At 53.5% G+C, this 21,924-nt stretch overlaps 1 protein-coding gene across 6 annotated transcripts in view; it reads right to left on the bottom strand.

Moving 5' to 3' along the window:
- Window positions 1-21,924, bottom strand: part of BCOR (BCL6 corepressor) — a 64,537-nt gene that overhangs the window by 17,124 nt on the left and 25,489 nt on the right. The window contains exons 1-8 of one of the 6 annotated variants that reach the window (XM_083821168.1): window positions 19,521-20,306; window positions 16,468-16,597; window positions 14,895-14,973; window positions 11,150-13,975; window positions 10,398-10,451; window positions 9,767-9,950; window positions 2,615-2,896; window positions 1,863-2,216 (exon numbers count right to left, since the gene is read on the bottom strand). In XM_083821168.1, coding sequence (XP_083677294.1) covers window positions 1,863-2,216; window positions 2,615-2,896; window positions 9,767-9,950; window positions 10,398-10,451; window positions 11,150-13,975; window positions 14,895-14,973; window positions 16,468-16,553 — 3,865 coding nt within the window. In that variant the 5' untranslated portion in view covers window positions 16,554-16,597; window positions 19,521-20,306. Of the gene's footprint in view, window positions 1-1,862; window positions 2,217-2,614; window positions 2,897-9,766; window positions 9,951-10,397; window positions 10,452-11,149; window positions 13,976-14,894; window positions 14,974-16,467; window positions 16,598-19,520; window positions 20,307-21,924 lie in introns of those variants that run through there. The other 5 variants (XM_083821167.1, XM_083821170.1, XM_083821169.1 and 2 more) reach the window with 5 other exon arrangements.

Here is a 21,924-nt window from a genome sequence, read left to right as displayed (position 1 = left end):
TCACCGCAGGGATCAGGGCTCCTGCGTTGGCCGGGGACCTGCGGGCACCACGTGGGAGCCAGAAACACCCATTCGCAGATACGGAGAGAAAAAGAGCTGCAAGCGACAGGGGATGTTCCTGTGTTCAAAACACCCGCTTGAGAGCCACGCGTTGGAGAAAAATTTGAGGGCATGTCCTGGGTGAGAAGGAAAAGCTAGGAGTCTCTGTCCCGGTGTGACCACCACGCGGAGAATGCTCTGTTGCACGACGGGGGAAATTTCCCCATCCTAGTGAGCTGCAGAAAAAGAGACTAAAAGGTTTACACTTCAGTGGGGCTGGGGGAGCGCCAGTAAAGTGATTTGAATGATCTCCAGTGCCTTGGCACAATGGCTAGCGAGGCATGATCTAGTCAGGTTTATGGGTTTATTAGAGGCTCCCAAAACTAGGTTTTTCATAGCCACGGGGTGACTGAATCTGAATACCTCTGGGGAAAGGGCATAAATCCGGAGGCACCTTTTTAGATTTCCTGAGGTCATGTGTGAGAGAAGCCTGTTGCTACCATGAGAGGCATTGCAGGGGAAAGCTACAGCATCCTTACACAACGTGCCTTCTTGTTAGCGACCCTCGTTTAATCTCTACAAGATATCTTTTTCTGAAAGTACAAAGGGGAGCAGGTGATGGGCAGGGATGTTTGAGCTGATACCACGCTCACCAAGGCAGCACATAAAGCAAGGGAGGAAGAGTGAAAGCTCCCTTTAAACTAAGTTTTGATCTCCCCTTCTACAAATCCTTTTGGAGAACCTTCCCCAACCATAAGCATCAAAGTTCGGGGTTTTCTGCCCTCAGGTAATCCTAATGAGGAGAAAGATGGGTGAGGAGCTTTAGGACAGAAGAGAAGCCAATAGTTCTGCCTGCGACTGCTTTGGAGATGCCACCCAGGAGAACTGTCCCCAAGTGCAGGACAACCTGGACTCAGTCCTTCCCTTGGCACGGGACAACAGATCCACTTGCCTTGTACTTCTCCCTCTTGAGGGGTCTCAGACGGATTACAAGTAAGGCCAGCTGGGGGGTGAAGTGCCACCAGGCTTGATGAAGCTCCCAGCCCTTGAAGGAGCCCAAACGACCAACTCAGAGCTCCCCACCACGGGGACCGAGCAGAAAAGAGGGATGAGAAGCTGGAGGAGGGGAGGGAGGGAGAGAGGGAAGCTGCCAGAGACAAGGCAAGGAAAGCTGATGTACCTGAGGAGGTGACCCTGCAGGAGAGAGACGCTGGGAAGACCTCAGCACCTGCACGTGGAGCAAGCCCGGGACAAACCAGCCAGGCGTCCCCAAGGGAGGAAGACGAGCCTTGCTCCTGCCCCGGGAAAGGCAGAGAAGCCCAGCAGCGTGGAGGGTGATGGAGGCGTTGTGTTCCCCAGACAGAGCCGCTAGCTGTCCTGACGCTGCTTCACAGGGGTCCCCGCCGCCCCGACCCAACCCCACGCGTGGTTACACGCTCCCTCCCGCATGGCCTAAGAGCCCGCTTGCTCCCTCCCTGGCCCAGAACCGTCGTATGCCCCCCACATCTCCTCTAGAGGCACAAACTCCATCTTCACGTTATCTCTGGAGGGGTTACGGAAAGCCAGAACGCACACACACGCACGAACACGTAGTTACACGCACATACACAAACACATTTGCTTGTTTGCCAAATATCAGCTACGGTGCAACTCTTAGAGAGGAGGTGTCAGTGCTTATACAATTGGACATCTACAGAAAGATAGATAAGATAGATAGATAGATATTTTTAAAATAAAGCTCTCGACAATTCCTTAACATCGGTGGCAGCATGCGTCACTGTAAATGCTAAAGCCAGCTGGTTTCCCTAGTAGTCTCTGCATACCTTGTTCATTGTCACTTGTTTTGAGGGACTCTTCAGACCAACTTCTATTGCTTTTGGCCTCTGACCTTTTCTTGGTGTGCCTTTCTTCTGTGAAGTCTTTGACCTTTGCAGTGGCCTCTGGCTGAACAGCCTCAGCTAAATCTTTCCTGCTTTGCCGGCCCAACTTGCCGGACGGGGATCTCTCTGGTGACACCTGCTGCTCCCATAGTTCCCTAAGATGCTGCAGGTGACGCTGCTTTTTGGGATGGAGCCCTGTTAATTCAATGCACACCTTCAGGTTGGTCACCTCATTACAATTGGGCTCTTCTAAGTGGTTAGAGGAATTGTTTGTCATTTCCCTCTCAGGCCAGTCATCTAATGGAAAAATAACTAAAAATTAATCAAAAAGCCCCCTCAACTTAAAACAAAAGCTACATTTCACTTTCGGGGCATATAGTCTCAGCTTTACCACCACACTATGCATTTTAAAGGTTCGCTCATTAAGGGTTACATGCACTACAGTAACTTGCACTGCTGTGGCTACAGTGTCCAATGACTAGTGCTTTACCCTTATATACCAAGGTTTTTATATATACATATATATATATACACATATATATACATACATATATATACATATATATAATTTTAAGTGAAATGACAGTGCTCACATTAGTAACTATCAAGTTCAAAAATGGAAACACATTAAGCCAAGGGGACGTTCCTTTCACAAGACATTCCTTGAGAGAGACCACAGCAAAATGCCAGCTTACCTTTGGAGCTCTTCTTCTTTTTTGCCTTTGATATAAGTTCATCCTGCAGCTCGTCCACAAAGTTTTCATTTTGGCTGCCATCATTTTGCACTCTCTCACCAGAGTGTTTACGCTTCCTGTCCAGACGTGGACATGGATGTTGGCCAATATCTTCTGTTGGCCGGTCTTCCGCTTTCTCATATATAGAATGTCTCTCTAAGTAACATTTCTCATTTGAGAGATCTTTTTCCTCCGGAGTTTCAAGAAAGTGACCTTGGTTGTTTTCTGCACTGGCAAAATTACCTAGAAATAAAAAATAAAAAAGACATAATAAGTGCAAAAGAATTCACTGTGAGAAACCTATGCTCCCCGATCCCCTCAGTGTCATCCCTATCATCACTTACGGTTTACAAGGCATGCAAATAAATACGAAATTGTACTGCAGAACAAATCTCCCCTGGTCAGCCTAAGTCGGCAGTTTTCTCAACAGCTAAGTACAAATCCCCCGAAAGTACGATACTTTGTGCCGTTTTTTTTAAATCAGTTTAAGAAGTACAAAATTCACAATACTTGTAGCCATAGAAACATCACAATATGCTTTTTTTAAATAAAGAAACATCTTTAGATATCAAAAGCACAGACCCTTTTCAGCATGCAACCTCGCCCCCAAAAGCTTTGGTAAGTAATAATCCAAGCTTCACTTTGCGACGACTTTCTTTTCAAAAATACTTTCTGACGATGATAAAGTATTAGTTTTTCACTAATTCATAATCTTTTCCTAACTTCGCACATCGAAATGCAGATTCTGACTTAAAAGCATTTGTCCCTTCTTCTGGAGATGTAAGTGGGAAACGGCGCACGCACACACATACACAGGAATACCACTAAGAATAGCTATGATATTTTGCAAAAAGCTCTACTTGAATCCAAGGTTATAAAAAGGCTTCCTCACTTAAAGCAATCAGCCAGTCGCTGTATATCACACGATCTTTATCACCTCCTTTTAAAAAAGACCTCACTTATTCAGGGAGTATTTCCAGCAATAGCAACCAGGTGAGCTTTGAAAAGCCTCCCGGAAAGTGGCCTGACAAACTGGCACAAAAATACCACCTTGCCAGGCTTGCTGTGCCTTTACCTCCCCCCCCCCAGCTCTCTTCCCCCAAAGTTAGGGACAGCTCAAGTGATTTCAAATGGATGCTTGACTTAAAATGGCACTTCATCATCATCTTGAATGGGTAGTCTTTCTTTGGCTTAACCAAATGAGTAGGCAGAGGTGATACAGAGTGTGTGGCTGCTCATCAGCTTTCTATTTAGCCCTCATGGCTAAGAAGTGTATTTTCTCCATGCATGCCTGCTGGTGTTTGCCTCTACTCTCCCTCCTGCGTCCTGACAGCTCGCAGTCCCTCTTCCTCTTCGCCCTTCCTCCTCACTTCCCTTCCCGTTCATACATCTGTCGGTTCCCAGCCGGACTCACTCCCATCCCCAGCCATGCAGACATCTCCTTTCTCCCCCAGGGCCTCCCCAGCCTCCTCCTCTTCACAGCCTGCCTCCAACTTCTCCTCTTACCCCTCACCAGGGCGGGGGCTGCCCCCCCTTTCCCAGCCCCCTGCAGCCTCTCTGCCCTCCCGTCGGGTCCCAGCCCCACCACAGCTCCCCAGGGCACCCCGGGGTGCAGCCCAAGGGCATCCCACCGTATCTGGAGAGCACCTTCCTACTGGTTTCACCACCATCCTTGAAATGCCTGCTGTCAGAAAGGGCAGGCAGGAAAAGAAAAAAGAAAAATAAATAAATAAATAAAAACCTCTCTGATGAGATTTTTCTTCACCACAACTTGGAAAAGGCTCCGAGTACCACCCAGCTGTTTGCAGGCACCGGAAGACCCAACAGCATCGTTTTACACTGCTTGGGAAGCTGCCCGCAGGGCTGCTTTATAAAACAGCGGAAGATATTTGGCCAAGAAAAATCCAAACAGAAGCTGACTTTTTCCAGGCGAGCGTCAGGACCTTGAGGCCACTCTGCTATCTGGCGACCCTGTATCCCCCAAAGCCAGGCAGAATTTGGAAACACGCTGCACTTGCGCGCGGGGCAGGGAGCGGCTGCGCAGCACACCAGCCGTGGCTCACGCTAAGGAGCTGGACCAGCAGCCTTTCAAGGATCCCTTTGGAAACGCCTCTATCAGATTTCGGTTCACATTTTTGATGCAACCTGCTCGTTCGCCGTAAGGAAACATCGTAATTTCAGCCCTCTGGCCCCGGCAGCAGCTCCACACCACAGCTCCCGCTGGCCGTCCCCAGGCTGGGGCAGCCCTCCTGCTCACGGCACTGCCTGCCTCTAAAAAAGGCAGGCACATCCCGACCGGCTCCCGGAGGAGCTTGCGCAGGGTCAGAGGAAGCAGCAGCAGCCCGGGGAGGGTTTGGATGCTCTTAATCTCCGAGGCTCGCAGGAAGCAGCGATCTAATTCCAGCCTGCCACCACCGAGGGCGACCGGCTTCGGATTAATTCCTTTTCTACTCGAGGAGGGCTTGGCACGGCGAGGCAGCGCGCCGCCCGCCCGCAGACATGAAAAGGAGGGCAGGGACGCCGGCTGGCAGCTCTCCCCCGCTGGCGCTGCTCGCGGGCTGCGGAGGACGGCGCGCACCCGCTCCTGCTCCCCCGGGTAAGAGCGTGAAGCAAGCGACCTCTCGGCTCCGCTCGCTAATCCCCATTGCATAACCACCCTGCCACGGCGGAGGATGATGGGGATGGGGCTGGGACGCTACGGGGACAGGATGCTACGGGGCAGGGACACCGTGGGGCTGGGACACTACGCAGGATGTGTCCTCGCTGCCCTGCCAAGACTCCCTGCCTCTACCACGGGTCTCTCTGGGGGTCTCTCCCCAGCAAGACCACCAGAGGAGCACAGGCTCTGGTCACACAGGCTCCACTCTGCCCTCAAAGTGTTTTGCCAACAACCTGGACCAGCCACAAGGCTGCCCCATATTAAGGGAGAAACATCAGCAGGAGGCACGGCAGCGTAAGCCTATCTTGTGCCCTCGACAAGAAGAATTTGTTTGCTTTTGTCCCCCGCCCCCATGGATCTACAACATCCTCTTCTCTGCCCCAGGAGGAAAACAACAATAGAATACTTTGGGTTTTCGTATCATCATTATTCAAACAGCGAAGAGGTAGCCCGAAACATAGGATAAATGCAGAGTTCTCATAGCAACACACCTCGATGAGTAAGGAGATTAAACTCTTACACGTGTTCCTTCCTCAACCCTCAAGCGCTCGCGACTCTCACCACAGCTGTGAGAACCAGTACCGACACCTCAAACCATTTCTTGCCGTCCTACAAAACTACAGACGAGGAAGAATTAAGAAGAGGCTTCTTCACGTACGGTTTCTGCCTGAAGCCCTATTTCCTCGGCGCACCGGCTGCGACCTCGCGAGAAACAGTTACACACACAGGCAGCCGAAAAAAAAAAAACACCCGCACAAACTGTCCTTCGTTTTTCCATCTTCCTGTTGCGGTCAGCTGCTTGAGACCAGGGCCTCCCATGCAATGCAAACAAGGAAACACATCTTAGCGTTTAAGCTGCAATTCTTTTGTTCAAATAACATGGCAGCTATAAACAGCTTTTCCTCTTCCCCGGAGCAACCTCGTATTGCACTCACTTATGCAAGACACCCTTTATTCATCCCGGCACCTTAACGACCAGCCAAATGCTAAAATCCAGCACCCAGCATCAAGATCACAACATGATTAAAAAATTCAGCAAGACGCCTTCAGCATCGAATTCAGGGTGTCCCATGGGGCAGAGGAAACACGGCTGATTTTGTCTTTTTTTTTTTTTCCCCTCAAAGCATCCCTGCTTGGGAACTTTCCAGATTCGTTTCCTTCTGCCTGAACAAACAAACCGCCATCTCCCTGGGCGGGCTTTTTTTTCCCCCCCCCCCCTCTCTTTTTGCACTATGTCCCGTTGAAGGAAGGTAATAACTGACCAGGGCAAAGGACGTGTTTACTGCTCCGACCTTTCGTTTGTTCAGGCATATTCACAGTCCAAAAAAAAAAAAAAAAGAGAGAGATGTGGATTACCATGCCATGTGCAAACGGGCAGCTTGTTCCGATGCTGAAGACCAGCCGCGAGCACTCTGGCAAATCGCAGCCTTTGCTTTCACACATATAAACTGCTTTAATGTTTTCCTCGCGACCTCACGCCCGAAGATCGGGCTTTGAACCTATCAGGTCCTATTTTTCCTGGTTAAGGATTAAACGGGAAGTGTCTCCCCGCTGTAAAATTAGATGAGCGGGTAATTATGCTCCCCGACGAAGAAATTCGCGGCGTGCAGAACGTGTTCAATCTTTCACACTTCAGTATGATTTCCAATACCGCTACGAGAGCTTTGCTGCGTACCGACATGCGATCGTCACATGCCCGTATTGATGCGCGTGTCCATGCCAATAGCTTAAATCACTTGATCTCTGAACAATTCTCTGACTCATGACATATGCATCCCATAATTTATCATGTTTGTGCTATGGAAATGCACCGTACGAGCATTGCCTCAGCAACATTTACAAGTCACCTTGGCAACAAAGCAGCTTCGCTGCTGTTCTCATAATGCCCAGCAAAACCTAAACAAGATGGGAGAGAATTAAAACACCTCGAGTTTAGCCCCTGGCTTAAATTTCGCAGTAATCTGGCAGCACAGCTACCTCCCTTAAATCAGGCACGAAGCTGCCACCTCTCTCCAGACAGCGCAATGAAGCTGAAGGAGGCTCGCAGCACCTGGAAATCTACGCGCTGTCCAGTCGGAGGAAAAGTTTAAGGAATCAGATATTGCGCAAAACTGCTTTTTGTTGCTGCAAAAAAAAATAAGTCAGCTCGTGTGCTGTACACCTGGAAAAATTATCGAGCCTCAGGGCGAGCTTAAAAAACAGCCTGCATCCCCTCAGGTGCCTCTGTGAGCACCACCTGCCTGCGTTACTCAGCCTGTCCTGGCTGTTGCGCTGGCAGATTTGGAGGAGCCGAGGGGGCGAGCAGCTGGCACGGCCCCGATCTGGCGCCGCAGGCGAGGCAGCGCCGCAGCCGCGGCAGCGGAGGAGCCCTGCAGGCAGCCGGCAATCACAGTTTCGGTTGCGGTTTTCCTCCTCCCTCCCCGCCGACACCAGCCAGGTGACGTGCTCCTGGCCGGGGTCTCGCGGGGCGCGCTGCTCTGCTCGGGAGGGAGGGAGGACCTCTTCGGCATCCCCATCGCTCACGGGAGGCAGAAAGGAAAGCAGAAGAGGCTCCAAACCAGGAGCCGTGTCGAGTTAGCGAGCTTTCAAGCCAAACGCAACAGCGCGGTTAGAAATTGGAGGAAACGGGAAGAAAATAGAGTTTCTGCCACGATCAGCGGCCGTGGCTCTCGCCGGTGATAAACGAAGGAGAGGGGTGAGCATCGCGCTGGGAGACGTGTTGGGAGTGCTGGCCCGCCGAGCCGCTGCACTGGAGGCAATCCCGAGGCGTGAAACTCGGCCTCCTGATTTATCAGCTGCTATCCCCGGGGGCAGAAGGTGAAACACCGCGATAAAAAACTTTTACTGAGGACTGAATCTGTACCTGTAAGTACTGGCTGCTGCACGGCCAAGCATGCGAAAGAGCAGCTCCCTCAGCAGAAACGAGATGAGATTTTTAGGGGTCTATAGATGCAGCCAGACCCTGAAGTATCACGTTAGTTCAGAGCTAATTAGCAGCAGAGAGGAACGAGCTACCATAAGGCTGAACACGCTTTCATCTCAAACACATTTTAGCCAGCAGACCTAGACTAGAGCATCCAGCCAGCGCAGCCGGAGACCTCACTAAGCGATGAATTTAAGGACGCACCGTAACGTCAGCCTCGTGCAAGGACAGCAGAGGAGAGGCTGCTTCAGCAGACAGCGATGCTGCACCATCCTTCCTCCCCCAGCCGCCGAGGGGGATGCCCCACGTGCCCCCCACGTGCAGGCTCTCGCTCCGTCCCTATGCACATCCCCGACCCCGCAGGACCCGGCTGGCCCTACCACCAGGGCAAGCTGGCAGGAGGACCCCACGGCATCACCGGGGCAGCAGCCGCCGAGCTCTCAGCTTCGGCATGAGGACTGCAAGCACGGCGTTGCCTTCCTCCCTGGAGCCACCCCAAGGCGCCGTGGTAAAGGGAAAACCCGCCTGGCTTCCCAGAGGGAGCTCAGCCTCCCCGTCCCCGTCCCCACCCCGGCACCTGCTCCGCTCCAACAATTAAAACTTCCCCGTGCTGTCTGGCCAGGCCGACTGCTGTTCACACTGCTATGTCAGTGACAGCAATAGCGCACTAACTTGATTTAGGTGAGTAACCGAGCAAGTACGATTGACCGGCATGCTCTCTGCCAAAAGCATTAAACAAAGACCAGAGCAATAATTCAAAGTTATTAAATTGCCCGAATGAAATCTTCTACTGGCCCTACTCATGAATCTCCACGTACAGAAGAGCACAGTAAACCACCGAGTTACACAAGTGCGTGCACACCCACAGATGCACACACAGGCACACGCACCATAAAGTCTGCTGCGCTTCCTCTTGTTTTGCAATACTTTCAGCATCATTTTTTTCTGGGTGGTTAACAACAAAGCAGCAGCAGGGGGAACTGATCCTTTCCTTAATTATTTAGGTAAAAGAAAAACAATTTGGAAATTGATGGAAGCCAGATGCTTACCAACGGTTCCCAAATAAAAAGTGATTTTGTCTGCATGCGGTAAAAAAGTTAATGCTACCTTTTCACATTCGCCTTGCTTTCGGGGCAGCACTGCTGGCTGCTACCTCCAGGGCCCCAACACCTTGCCGCAGCCTCGAGGGAGCAGCCAGCCATGCCAGCCCCCAAGGACTGCATCGACCAGGCACATGCAACCCCAGCCACTGCAAGAAGTCATCCAGGCAAACAAGTCTTGCGTAATTTGAAGTTATACAGGTGTTTTTTTACAGCTGAGCCAGCCCGGCACGTTCCTGCTCCCATCACCCTTCTGCCCTGGCCGTGCCACCAACACCCATGGAGGCTGGGGCTTGGGGTCTCATACATTTGCGACCTGAACCAGCAACACCGTGAGAACACGGAGACTATCCCGTGCACACAGCGCTGCTGCGAACGGCCGCGGCACAGACACACGTACACGCTTCAGAAAGCCATCGAAACTCGCTTACATCTGTCATTGTCATTTTGGTCAGCAATGGCATCTTCCAGAGCGACAGACTTTGGCTTCTTTTCACTGTTTCCTTTCAAGTTTTCCCAGTCTGCCTGGCTGAATCTGCAGACCTCTGAGTCTTTGGTAGCTGTTTGGCCTTCTCTCTCTTTCATCTCCAACTCTGAGAAGCGCATCATTGCACGCTAGAAAGAGAATTGATATGAAAAAAAAAGTCTTGCGATAAAAGCTACTTCATTTACCTTACCTTATATGAAAGTATTTCCAAAGAAAAATCTGCTCAAAACCAATGTTTGAGAGAGACAGCTTAGCGTAAGAGTTTAAATTACCTGACTTGTAAAACAGTTTTCTAGCATCTATATGCAAATAGCCACACAATTCTTTCATATGTAAGTATATAAATATATATAAACGTACATACTGTATATAAAACAAAAACATTCCGTTTTGGAGGTAAGAGACAAAAACAAAAAGAAAAAAAAAGGAAAAAAAAACAAAACAAGAACAAAACACAAAACTGTACAATGAATAAAGACGACCATGGCCCACAAACTTCCCTTTGTGTATTTGGAAATGAAATTTAACTCAAAGGTTTATGTAAGAGTCTAGTAATAAAAATTTGAAGAACTGACCTCACAGTAAGCAGCAGGTAGACATAAAATACTGTCCTCTTGTAATCCTTCCATCTATGTAATTAAAATGGGCACTCAATGGATCATTTAGATAATTTCATCCATTTTTATAAGCACAAACCACTTCTTTTCTTAACAATGCAAAACAATTTGGCTTAACTCATCTGTTCATTAAAAGTAAAATACCTTAAGGCTATTCCTACACAGTATCTGTCTGCCATCCCTCAGCATCAAACCTCAGCACTGCTCCTACTCTTTACTACACATTCTCCTGGTGAAAACGTTGCATAAGACCCACTAATACATGGCTGCTACTCCTCTCCATCACACGTCACGTTTGGCATACTAATCAGAACTTCTGGATACACTTTGCTGGCTGACACTGCCGGCCAAGTGAGAAATTACAGCCACCGCTAGCACTAGCATAGCATGCATTCCTGCTCGACTCCCCTCCGTAACTGCAAAAACATTTCATACATACATTAACATTTCTATCAGATCTTATTAAGAGCCCTTTAAAACTTACTCGTGCACACATACAATAAAAGCCATACATACTATTCTTTACGTAGCCTCACTTTAATTAACAGACTTCTTTTGCTATTTTTAACCATTCCTGACAAGTACGCCCTAGCAGAAAAAATCCCTATTTCCCCACCTGTGCTGCTTATACCAAACTTTAATACTTGACTGCAACTTACAGCAGAGAAATCACTTAAAAGCGCCGCGGTCGTTAAACCGCAGGGACTCACCTGTAGCGCCCGCTGCTCCCGGCTGAGCTGACTCGAATCTGCGTACAGTTCGGTCGTCACACACTTGAAGCGGTCACCTACATAACCGGCAGAGTTTGCGATCCTTTTTGCCAGTTTAGATGGCTTGGGTTTCAATATTTTGCCATCTGCAGAGTCCGCGTCGTCAGCTCCATCTTTGGTATACGTCTGATTGGTTTCGAGGCTCGGCTGCGTGCTTCCCATGCAGAACTGCTTCGCGTCGTCCTGCACTTTGCCAAAAGCCAGAGCTGGGCCATCGGTCTCATGGGCAGCTTCCAGGAAGGCAGGTGCGGGCTGAACGGCCACTCTCTCTTTATTTTGGCTTGCAGGTAAGTCCTCCTTCCTCAAGCCGAACACAGCCGAACTCTGGGCTTGCTTAAAATTATAGGTTTCGTGCAGATCGTTATTTCTTCCAAACTCCTCTCTCATCACAATAAAATCTCTGTGCTGAGACGCCTGTTCTACCTTGTGCTTCGTAGGGTCATTAGCCTGATTGCCGCTCTCAGCAGCGAAGCCGGTTTTCGTTAAATTCGTTTCGCTTTTAGCATCCTGCTCATCTCGCAGGAGGTCCGGGAAGAGGTGCTTGTCGCTTTTGGCAGAGTTTTTGCCGTGGCCGGAGCTCTGGTGCAGTTTCACGTTCTTGTCGCCGGCTACCTCGAAGTGCATCTTCCCGCCGGTCTCCAGCAGCTCGGGCAGCCTGCTGCGCAGCGCCGGGTCCTCGTAGCGCACCCTCTCGTGGGACCTCGACCTCCTCTCCGACTTCTCGTCCTTGCCCATCTCCAGCGCCGAGTGCTGCAGCAACATGGGGTGCACCATGCCCATGCCCAGCGCGTCTTGGTAGGTCATGAACTCGCCCCGGCCAGCCGGGAGGCTGTAGGGGAGGCCGGGTTTGGGAGCCAGGTGGCCGGGGTAGAGGCTGCCGTTGGGCAGCAGGACTGGGTGCGGGTACACGTGCCCCTTCCCGTGCAGGGACAGGGGGCTGATGGCCAGACCCTCTGGGACAGGGTACGGGAGGTAACTCCTGGGGTAGGGCAGAGGCGGGGAGCGAAACGCCTCGTTGGGCGGCAGAAATATGGGGCTGGAGGCCAGGGCACTCTCGCTGGCCTTGAAATTAGCTTCCTGGCCGCAGGACTTGGCCACCTTATTGCTGTGCTTGGCCGAGGCGGCCAGGGGCTGCCCAACGTGCTGGATGACGGAGGCCGTGCTCTCCGCGCCACTCCTGGCTGCCTTGGCGCAGTCAGCGTTGGCGTTGGGAGCCGGCGAGGCCGAGGCCGGCCGCCCCCCCGTCGGCACCGTCCCCGCAACGCTACCGACCACCGCCTCCGTGCCGCCCATCCTGGGGCACGAGGAGCTCCGCTGCTGCGGGATCACCCAGTCCAGCGCCTTGTTTTTCAGCGGGACGCTTTTGCCGCTCTCCTCACCAGGGCCGGGGCCAGGAACGATCCAGGAGGACGGCGCCGTGCTGATGATTTCGGGCCGGTAGATGGGGCAGCCGTTCCCGGGGGAAAGGGTCTCCTTCTGGGCATCACCCCCCGGCAGCAGCGCGCCGCCTCCAGCCCGGCCGTGCACCAGCACCGTCGGTGGCATTTTTTTAACGTGCTCCACTTTACCGGCGGCCTCAGCGTCGACCACCTTCGCCGACAGGTCCAGGGGCTTGTCGGTGACGTCTTTGGTTGGAGCCTGTTTTTCCAGGAGCGGGGGCGACCGGCTGTCTTTTCGGTCATGGCCGGCCTTCCTGACGTGCGGCGCTGCCTGGGCAGGCCCCTCGGCGGCCTCGCCGGCCTTGGGCAGCTTCCCGTTGGGAAGCCGCGCAGGTGGGAACTCGCCGCTCACGTTCAGGTAGGGCTTGGGGAGCGCGACCGAGGAGGAGGGCGAGGTGGCAATGCTGGGAAAGTGTTTGTGAAACTCGGCGTAGGCGTCCCCGACCTGGGCGGGCAGCGGGAGGCGGGGGGACGGCCGCGGCGAGTGGGGCAGCAGGAGCGCGGGGTCGGGCGCTATGCCGGTGGGCGCCGTCTTGGCGGCGGGGACACGGGGCTGTTTGCTGTTCTGCAGGTGCGGGTAGGCGTGCGCCTCGACGGGGGTGCCGGGGCTCACCCCCATCTTCCACGACAAGCTCTTGTCTGGGCAGTGCACCAAGGGCGGGATGGCCGGAGAGGCCGAGGCGGCCGAAATCCTCATGGGCGAGGCGAGCGACGAAGGGATGTGCGGGGTGACGTAGTGGGAGGGAGGCAGGTACAAAAAGCGTTCACCATTCGTGCACACGGGCGAGTAAGCCAGGTGCTGTGGTAAGCTGTAAGTGGACTGCTGAGGTAGCAATGCCTTGTACATGTTCAACGAATACTTATTTGGTGAGTCAAGAAAAGGGTATATGGTGGGTGTCGCCCCCTCCATGTAGGGATTCACCCAGGGGAGCCTTAGGTAGCTAGCACCATTGACACCGAGAGGGCTCTGCTTGTCACTCGCGGCTCGGTCCAAGCCCAGTGTCTCTCCCGTCGGGACAGAGTTTTTTTGTATTCCAGGTGGCGTTTTGTATATAGCACTGAAGCCGTTCGGGCCTTTTCCAGCGACAGCTGCATTTTCTACCGCTTCGGGGGGATTAGACTTAAACTGTATCTCTGGATTTCTTTCAGGAGTAAATCCGAGACCAGCTATAGAACTCGTAGCATCCCGCGACTTTTCGGAGCCGATTCCACACAAGCTGGAATAGACAATACTACTGGGGACTCTGAGTCCTTCTCGCATAAGTCCAGACCTGTCCATACTCAGAGCTGCGAGACTGTCAATGCGATGGGCTGTAGTTGCATCCACCTTTACAGAACAAGAAATAGGTTACTTTCGCATTCTGCTAAAACTGCTACCGCTCAAACTACAGATATATGTCATCGTTTTGAAGAGAAATACCACCAAGGCAAACACATATTTCGCTGGGAAAGCATGCACAAGGTTGGCCACGCTGGAGAGCGTGAGGACAGGAAGCTGCAGAACAACACAGACCACCGCAAACAAAAAGATAAGGATCACTCTACATCCGAAAACTAAAACCAAAGGCTTGAGGACCCATAGCCCACACGGCCAAAACTAGCCCAGAGCTGATGCTCAGTGGCACTGCTCCCGTGCAGCACTGTGCCGGCTGGCTCCAACTCCTTGACCCCAGCCCCACAGAGCAAGAGGATGAGGGCACGGAGAGCAGAGCTTGGGGGAGAGCCAGGAGAGAAGGAGGAAGAGCATCTCCTCCTCCTCCTCCAGGACCTCCTCCGCAGGTTGATCCACAAGGCAAGGCATCTAAGCACGTGGCACAGAGGAACATCTGCCGTCACTCAACAGCACCGCGCTGAGTTTCTTCTCCGCTCGCTGCTCCCCACGTACACTCGAAGGAGGAAACTGCCAGCTTTACTGAAATGTTGATGTGCTCAAGGATTAAACGCTCTCGTTAGACGTCATGGTGTGCTGTGTGACATTACTCATGACGGAGCGAAGGAAAGGCAGTGAAGTCACACAGCAATGCACACCACAAAGTCAGAGTGGAGAGACTAACGAGATAAACAAAAAAGTCCCGTTTCACCGCTTCCCAGAAAGAACACCTATGTGCCCAAGCATGGCTAGAACCGCAAGAAAAAGGTATTTTAATCGCTTCTCCAAAGGCAACATGCACTAACGCCCGAGGGTGGAGATGGGGCGGGGAGGACAGGCACTGACGAAGTTTCCGCATGAAGCTACGGTTTCTTACCACACTGTGATTCAGGTGATTTTCCTCCCTCAACTCCAGTCTGCTTTTCGGTGCATCGCCATCATTAACTGGAATTTTCCTATTTAAAAACAGAAGCTTATTATCGGGAGACATCCCATGCATTTCATATCAGCACGAGGTTGTATCGCCTCCATACTCTGATTCCCCCAGAGAAGTCCCACACGACACCGTGTTTATCATGCCGTGTACCAACGCACGGTGACTACTTCACAAAGCAAGGACCATTTGAAAACAACTATAAAGGGTTTTGAAACTAGGATCGCGCTAAGCGCATCTCGGAGTAGTCTCTTCCAACGCACAGGATTGCTGCCAAGGTTTTCTATTTTGACCCCCCCCGCCTTTTTTTTTTTTTCCAAGGAGAAAATACACCATTTTCAACATGCCCTTTTCACGTACCATCCATAAACGCTGCAAAGAAGAAAATTAAAACACACACACTTGTATCACACAAACGTCAGCTGTTCCATGTTAAAGAGGGAGCTGCACATCTGTGCCATACCAGTGTTGCAGCACTGGGACTTGTTATCACAGAAAGCACCGATAAAGAATATACCTTAGTGCCAAATTTCAAATCCCAGGGATGAAAACCGCTGACATGCAGCAGAAGGAAAGTTTCATCATTACCCCAAAGAACTCCTTTCAATCAAAGCACTTAAAGGCGCACCATCGCTTAAATCAGAAACGCAACGATAACGTGTTCGTTACGTCAGTGACAAGTAAAGTTGTACCTAAAAAACTGTGAGGAAAGGTGGGGGCTGCGAAGTGAGACGTTTGGCTGTCTTCCTTCAGTTTATGTTTGCAAGTAGTTTTCCCTGCAAAACCCCAAAACTTTCCCCGGCTTCTGTGAGGCTTTCCACACAACGGTGAGAACACAGGCTCAAAGGGAAGACAGAAAAACACTAAAACCACACAAAATTGGCACGGGGAATTGAAGGCGTACCTGAAGCTCCTGCTGAGCACTGCTTTGCTTCTTAAGAAGCTGGGTTTTACGTGAAGAGGGCGCTGCAAGTGCCTGCATCACCCCATTGAAAATTATTAAAAAACATAATTTTAATCATCAAATGAACAATATTTGGAAGAAAAAAAGTAGGGTCAAAGAGAAATTCACTTCTGGCAGGCGGAAAGGCCACTGCTTCTATTGCACAGGCCAAGCTGTTTGTTCAAAGGCGGAGAATGCCAGCACCACGTCCGAATCCCCCCACCGCACAGAGCCACTGCAAGAGCCTGCGCAGCGCTTGCTTTAATTCCCCTTCACAAATATGAAATAATAAATTAATTGTAAAAGCGCGCTTAAAGGCTGCTTTGGGGAGTAATCTCTTTAAAGGGCGTCCCCGCTTCGCTGACCCAGGTTGCCTGTTAAATAGTAAATCACCGGCTGCTCTACCGCTCTCGGGCACGGCTTGTTTCTCCCCGCCTCCCCCCTCGGAGCCGGGCTGATCTCGATGCGAGAAGGCAGCTCCCTGCTCCGGCACCGGGGAAGCGAACGAACTCCGAGACCTGCACGCTGCAGAATTACGGCGCGGTTTAACTCGCCAGGAGCTTAAATATTTACCTGTCTTCATTAATTCCACACATGCGGACCCTTTCATTGCTCATCCAGCTATGAACGTTGCCATACAGGGGAGTTGCAGAAAGCATGACGTCTTCTTAAAAATCACTGCTTTTCTTCACGGTTTTATATTCTATTAAAAAAAGAAAGGGAAAAAAAAAAAAAGTTGAGCAGATTTGTCTAGGAGGAAGTGCAAACATCACAGCGGAGCAGCCAGCCTCCCTCCGGGTAATTAATAATGAATGCAGGATTGGTGCGGGGAGCGAGCTGCCTACGTTAACCGCTAAGGGAGATACCCTGCAATAAAGGAGCAAATTGAGGGCATTTATAGGTCAGAGGAGATGGATCTTTTCCCCAGCGCACATCCAGAAAATTAAGAATCATTCCAGGCTATCGACAAATAAAACTTTCTCCACCGCCTTTAATTTGAACACAAAATGATTCAGCCGGCCAAGTGCGCGCCGGTACCCATACGTTCACCTCACACGGGCTGAAAGAGCAGGGGAGCCCCCGGGGCAGGTTGGAAACCACCCGCAGGCAGGCAGGCAGGCTGACAAAAGACCTGCACTGGGAACGCACGGGAGCAGGACGTGCATCGCAGGAGCAGCAGCCCCGCACCGTGTGCGTGAGCCGCGCCGAGGGCTGGGAAGGCGTTCACGTGAGGAGCGAGACCGAGGAGCCGCTCTCCGCGGAAGGGAGCCAAATAAAAACCTCCCCTTGAGCGTCTGCACATGGCTAACTTGGAGAAAGGGGTTAAAAATAGTAAGTGGGTTGGCGAGCTCCCCACCCCTTGATTTGATTAAGCACCGAGCCCTGGTGGCTTCTGCATCGGAGCTGCTGCTGCTGCTGCGAGTGCTTTCAGTAATTCAATGACGCCTGCTCACTCCAGGGAAAGAAATCATTAGCGGGCTCGCTGGAGAAGTATTAGCAGTCCAAGAGGATCGGCGCTGCGTGCAGCGGGAGAGGCAGGTGAAAGGTAACCGCATTTTCACGTCCAGCGGCGGAGGGGAATGCCTCTCCCTCCCCGCCACCTCTCCTCACGCCACCTCCGCTCGCATTAAATTCCAGTTTGCTGCATGAGTGAAGTGTCAGGACAAGCTGCGTTTTATTAACAGGATTATCGCGGCGCATGATTTATTCCAGTGCAAGATTTTAATTGCTCTTTGGAGGTTGAGTCGTTTCTTTTGACTGAGCTTCAGCCTGCATCCTGCTGCTAAATGCTGGGTTAATAAGTAGGGGGAGCCTTTAATGCACAGGATATCCCTCAGCTCTTCCTCTCTCACAAAAATAGAAGCCTTTAAGCGGGAGGCATGATACTCCTTTTACACACACACAAGCCAGTAACGGGTGATTGACCACTGGGAGTTTAATGCATAACGTCTCCCAAAGCATACATGCTTCCCCAGCAAACTCATTTCCTTTGTTAGGCTACAGAATATGCAAATGATCACTTTGGCATTTAATGGGGAAGAATCCCAGATTGTGCCTTTAACACAATACTTCACACACGTTCAGAGAGATTTAAGAACTAAAACGGCAGGAAAGCCTTGTTCCCGAACACTTTCTTCTCCCCTTAGAGAGGCCTTTTGTGCAAAACTCCACGTCTGGAACAAATGTATATTAATGAAACGGCGTGTTGACCCTCCTCTCTCCAGAACGGTTAGCTTTCCATAATGAAGTCCACAAAAATTGCTGCGAGGAAACAAAAATCTGCGGAGATTAGATACCGCGCTATCATTCAGAAGGAGTTATTTCACTGGAAAGACGGTTTCTGGACAGATTTACTGTTTTCCAGATGCGCCGCTCGTAATGTTTTCAATAGAGGCAGCAGCAGCATGGCGAGAGTGATTTAGGGTTTTACATAAGGTTAGTAGCCGCCCCGCGCGCTGCATCAGCCGCCAGCAATGGGCACGGGCTCGCAGGAGGCCGGGCTCGCAGGAGGCCGGGCTCACACCCCGCTGGCTTTTGGGGTGTCCCGCTTTCCCCGCTGCAAACGTATCGCTGAGATAAGGCGCCGTGCCTCAACCAGAGCCATCCGTCCCCTGACACGTGCAGATAATGAGCCACCAAAGTCGTGTGAGGGGCCGATGGGCTCCCTGCGTGCAGCGGGTGACCCGGAGGCCCTATATCCCTCTGGCACAGTGGGGCAAAGCCAAACGGGGCGTGGAGAAGCGTGGGCGTGAAGCCCTCCGGACACCAAGCTGCCAGCCCCGTCCCCAAAAGCCGCCCCTGGGCGCGCACGGCCCCGGGTGCACGCTTGTGCGCGTTCCTAATCGCCGCCCTGATGAACTTCTTGTGAACTGCTTAAAAGTGGAGGTCTGCTGAACGAGCAGCGGCGCCACTGCCAGCCATAATTTCATTGCAACGAGCAACAGACTTTTAACTCTTCGCACACCCCTTCCTTCCCTCCTCCTCCTCCCGCCGCCTGTCCCCCGGGGGGGACGGCGGCCACCCGCCGGGACCGGTGGCGTGCCGGGGGCTCCATCGGGCGGCCGGGGGCACCGGCAGCCCTCGGGGCGGCGGGGGGACCGGGGGGAGGATGGAAACGCTCCTATTTATACCGCACTTCCGCGGGGGCGGGCGCAGGCGGCCCCGTTATGAAACCCCGACGGCAGGCTGAGCTGAGCGCTCCAGCGCACGCCGCGAGGTACCAGCGGCGGAAGAAGCCAAGGACACGTCTCTTCTCCTTCCTCCCCCACCCCCCCCCCCATTTCTCCTCCTCCTCCTCCTCTTTCCCCCTCTCCTCCTCCCCGTCGCCCCCGCGCCGTGCCGGTGCCGGAGCGCCCCGCAGCCCCCCGGGCGCCCCCGCTGCTCGGAGCAGGGCTCGGCCGCCGGAGAGCGCCCGGCATTTCCTCCGGGAGGTGTCTGGCCGATAAAGCCATTTGCGGCTAAATATAGCCGGTGATGCACGGCGGGAGGGGGGCCGGGTGGGGGGGAGGAGGAGGAGGAGGAGGCATGGGGGGGGGGGGGGGGAGCGAACCACGCAAGGCACACGCGGTTCCGCAGCGATGCCGCCGTGTGAAACCAGTTGTGAAAAAGCGCCTGCAAGCACTAACCTGCCTCCCGGCGTGCTGCCGAGCGGCGTGCCGAGCCGTGCCGAGCCGTGCCGAGCCGGGAACACCCAGCGCCCCGCGCAGCGGCGGCCCCGCGCCGCAGAGGCAGGCACAGACACACGCACACACACACACGGCGCTGCTCGGGCAGCCGATTTAAAAAAAAAAAAAAAAAAAAGGGAAACGTTTCGGGTCTCCCTCGCAACGTCAACAGACTTTTGGCAGCCATGGACGCCAGCAGCAGCAAAGTTTTGTTAACGCGCTCCTGGCGTGGAGACGAGAGAAACCCGGTGCCCGCGGGGAGGGGGAGGAGGAGGAGCAGGGGGAGAGGGGGGGAGGAAGCTTCCCCGTGCCCTAGGGGACAGCTGGGGAGGGGGGCAGCCCCTTGTCACCCCCCTCCCTCCGCGGGGTGAAAACCCGGCCGCGGGAGGCTGGGGGTGGGTGATTTAGGGGGGGGCTGGAGGAAGCCCGTCGGGGCCGGCGGCTGCAGCGAGCCAGGAAGCGGGGCGGGAGGAGAAGTGCAGCGGCGCACGAGTTCCCTTTTGGCGCCTTTACTCTTTCCACCTCCGAGCTCCGCCTGGCAGCCCGCCAGTTTCCACTTGCACAAGCCACAGAGAGCCCTCGGCAGCCGTCGGGGAGGAGGAGGAAGGGGGGGGGTTGGAGGATAGAGCAAGGGGGGGGGTTGGAGCTCGGCTGCGAGCCGCCGAGCGAGCGAGCGAGCGAGCGAGAGCGCCGGTGGCACCGGCAGGCGCTTAAGCAAACAAGGCGGCCTTTCGGAAATTAAAAACAATGCAATAAATTACCCCGCCCCCCCCCCTTTCTTCTTCTTCACCCCCCTCTCCCCTTTTTCCCTCCTGCCTACCGCCGCCGCTTGGTTCCAGGCCACTGAAAGGATCATTTCTAGATTTGTGAAAATCCCTGCGAGAGGGAGTGAAAAGCAATCGGGGACTCGTAGCAATCGACTTCGATTAGCCCTCAGACCGCTCATCTGGAGCTTGATTTAAAGGGCAGCGCTTGCGCGGTATTTATAAGCCTAAATTCGGGCAGCTGCTTATGAATGTGTTTAGCTCCCTCGTTTATCTTGTACCTCCGACTTACATATTTACGAGTTATAAAAACAACGACCTGTGCCACCCGCTCGAAAGGAGACTTTAAAGCCACCGTGTTACTGCGCCGTTTACAACGCGCCGTATAAAGCTCTGGCAACAGCCAGCGATCTAATATTAGACGAGCGTTTAAAGTAGAGGGGTGGCTGCGCTTTTTTTTTTTTTTTTTTTTTACAAAAAAAAAAAAATACCGCGGGTTATTTTCTGCAATCTCCACACGGCATCACCGCTAGTGACACGTTTTGTAAACCAGAGGAGGAAGCTGCAGCCTAAGTAGCCGCCGCTCGGATCCGCGGATTAGAGAAGAAGTTTGACCTTTACCCGGGACGTGTGGCATTTCATTTAACCATAAAGCTAAGCACAATGCGCCAGCGAGATCGCTAAACCGATTTAAAATACATCTTGAGTCATGCGCCACAGTGCTGCGCTTCGCTTTCGGCAGCGCGCAGGCGAGCGCAAGGGGGTCGGCGGCTATTTTAAGGCTCCTGCCGCAGCCCCCCCCCCCCGACGGCTCTCCCCCCCCCCCCCCCCATCACGTGTGGGACGGCGACCGGGACTTTCTGCCGTGTAAACACAGCGCTGCGGAGCCAGCCGGGGCCGCCGCTCCGCTCCGAGCCGCCGGGGCTCCCCCCGCGTCCTTTCCCCCGACGGGGGGCACGGCCGCGGGGGGGCCGCTGCGCAGCGCCCGGCTCCGGCCCGGCGGAGATCCCCCCCCCCCCTCCTTTTCATCTCCCCCCGATTTTTCCTCCTCCTCCCCCGCCACGATGCTCCCGGGGGGGCTGCGTGCTGCGAATCCCCCCCCCTTTCCCCGGTCCCCCCCCCCCCCCCCCCCCCCGCGCCGTCTGTCACGCCTTGGCCCCTGCACAGCCCCGTCGCTGCGCCGTAGCGGCAGCAGCGCTTTCCCCCTTTCCCATATGCTGCGAGGCGAATCATTGCATTGCTCTCAGCGCCGGCTGCAGCCAAAAAGGGAAGGGAGGAGGAAAAAAAAAAAAAAAAAAAGTTTTCAATTAATGATAAGCCTAGGAACTGGGGAAGGGGGCGGGGGAGGAGGCCAATAAGGGAAAGTTAAAATGGCTGGCGAGCCTTCAAATAACCCTGCCCGGAGCCCACGGGGTGCTGCCCGCCGGGAAGCCCTGGGGAAAGCCCCCGCCGGGCTGCTGCTCCGTGGGGGTGGCCCCGGGGGCCCGGGCTGCCCCGGGAACAGGCAGCGCCAGCACCTGAAGGGCACGGGACAAACGCGGGGTGGAGGGGGGTCACAGCATGCCGGGGGGGGCGCGAGAGGGGGCTGCAAAGCCCCCCGC

The sequence above is a fragment of the Anser anser genome (assembly GCF_964211835.1).
Source record: "Anser anser genome assembly, chromosome: 1".
Classification (NCBI taxonomy): domain Eukaryota; kingdom Metazoa; phylum Chordata; class Aves; order Anseriformes; family Anatidae; genus Anser; species Anser anser.
This window is presented reverse-complemented; position numbering and strand designations above follow the sequence as displayed.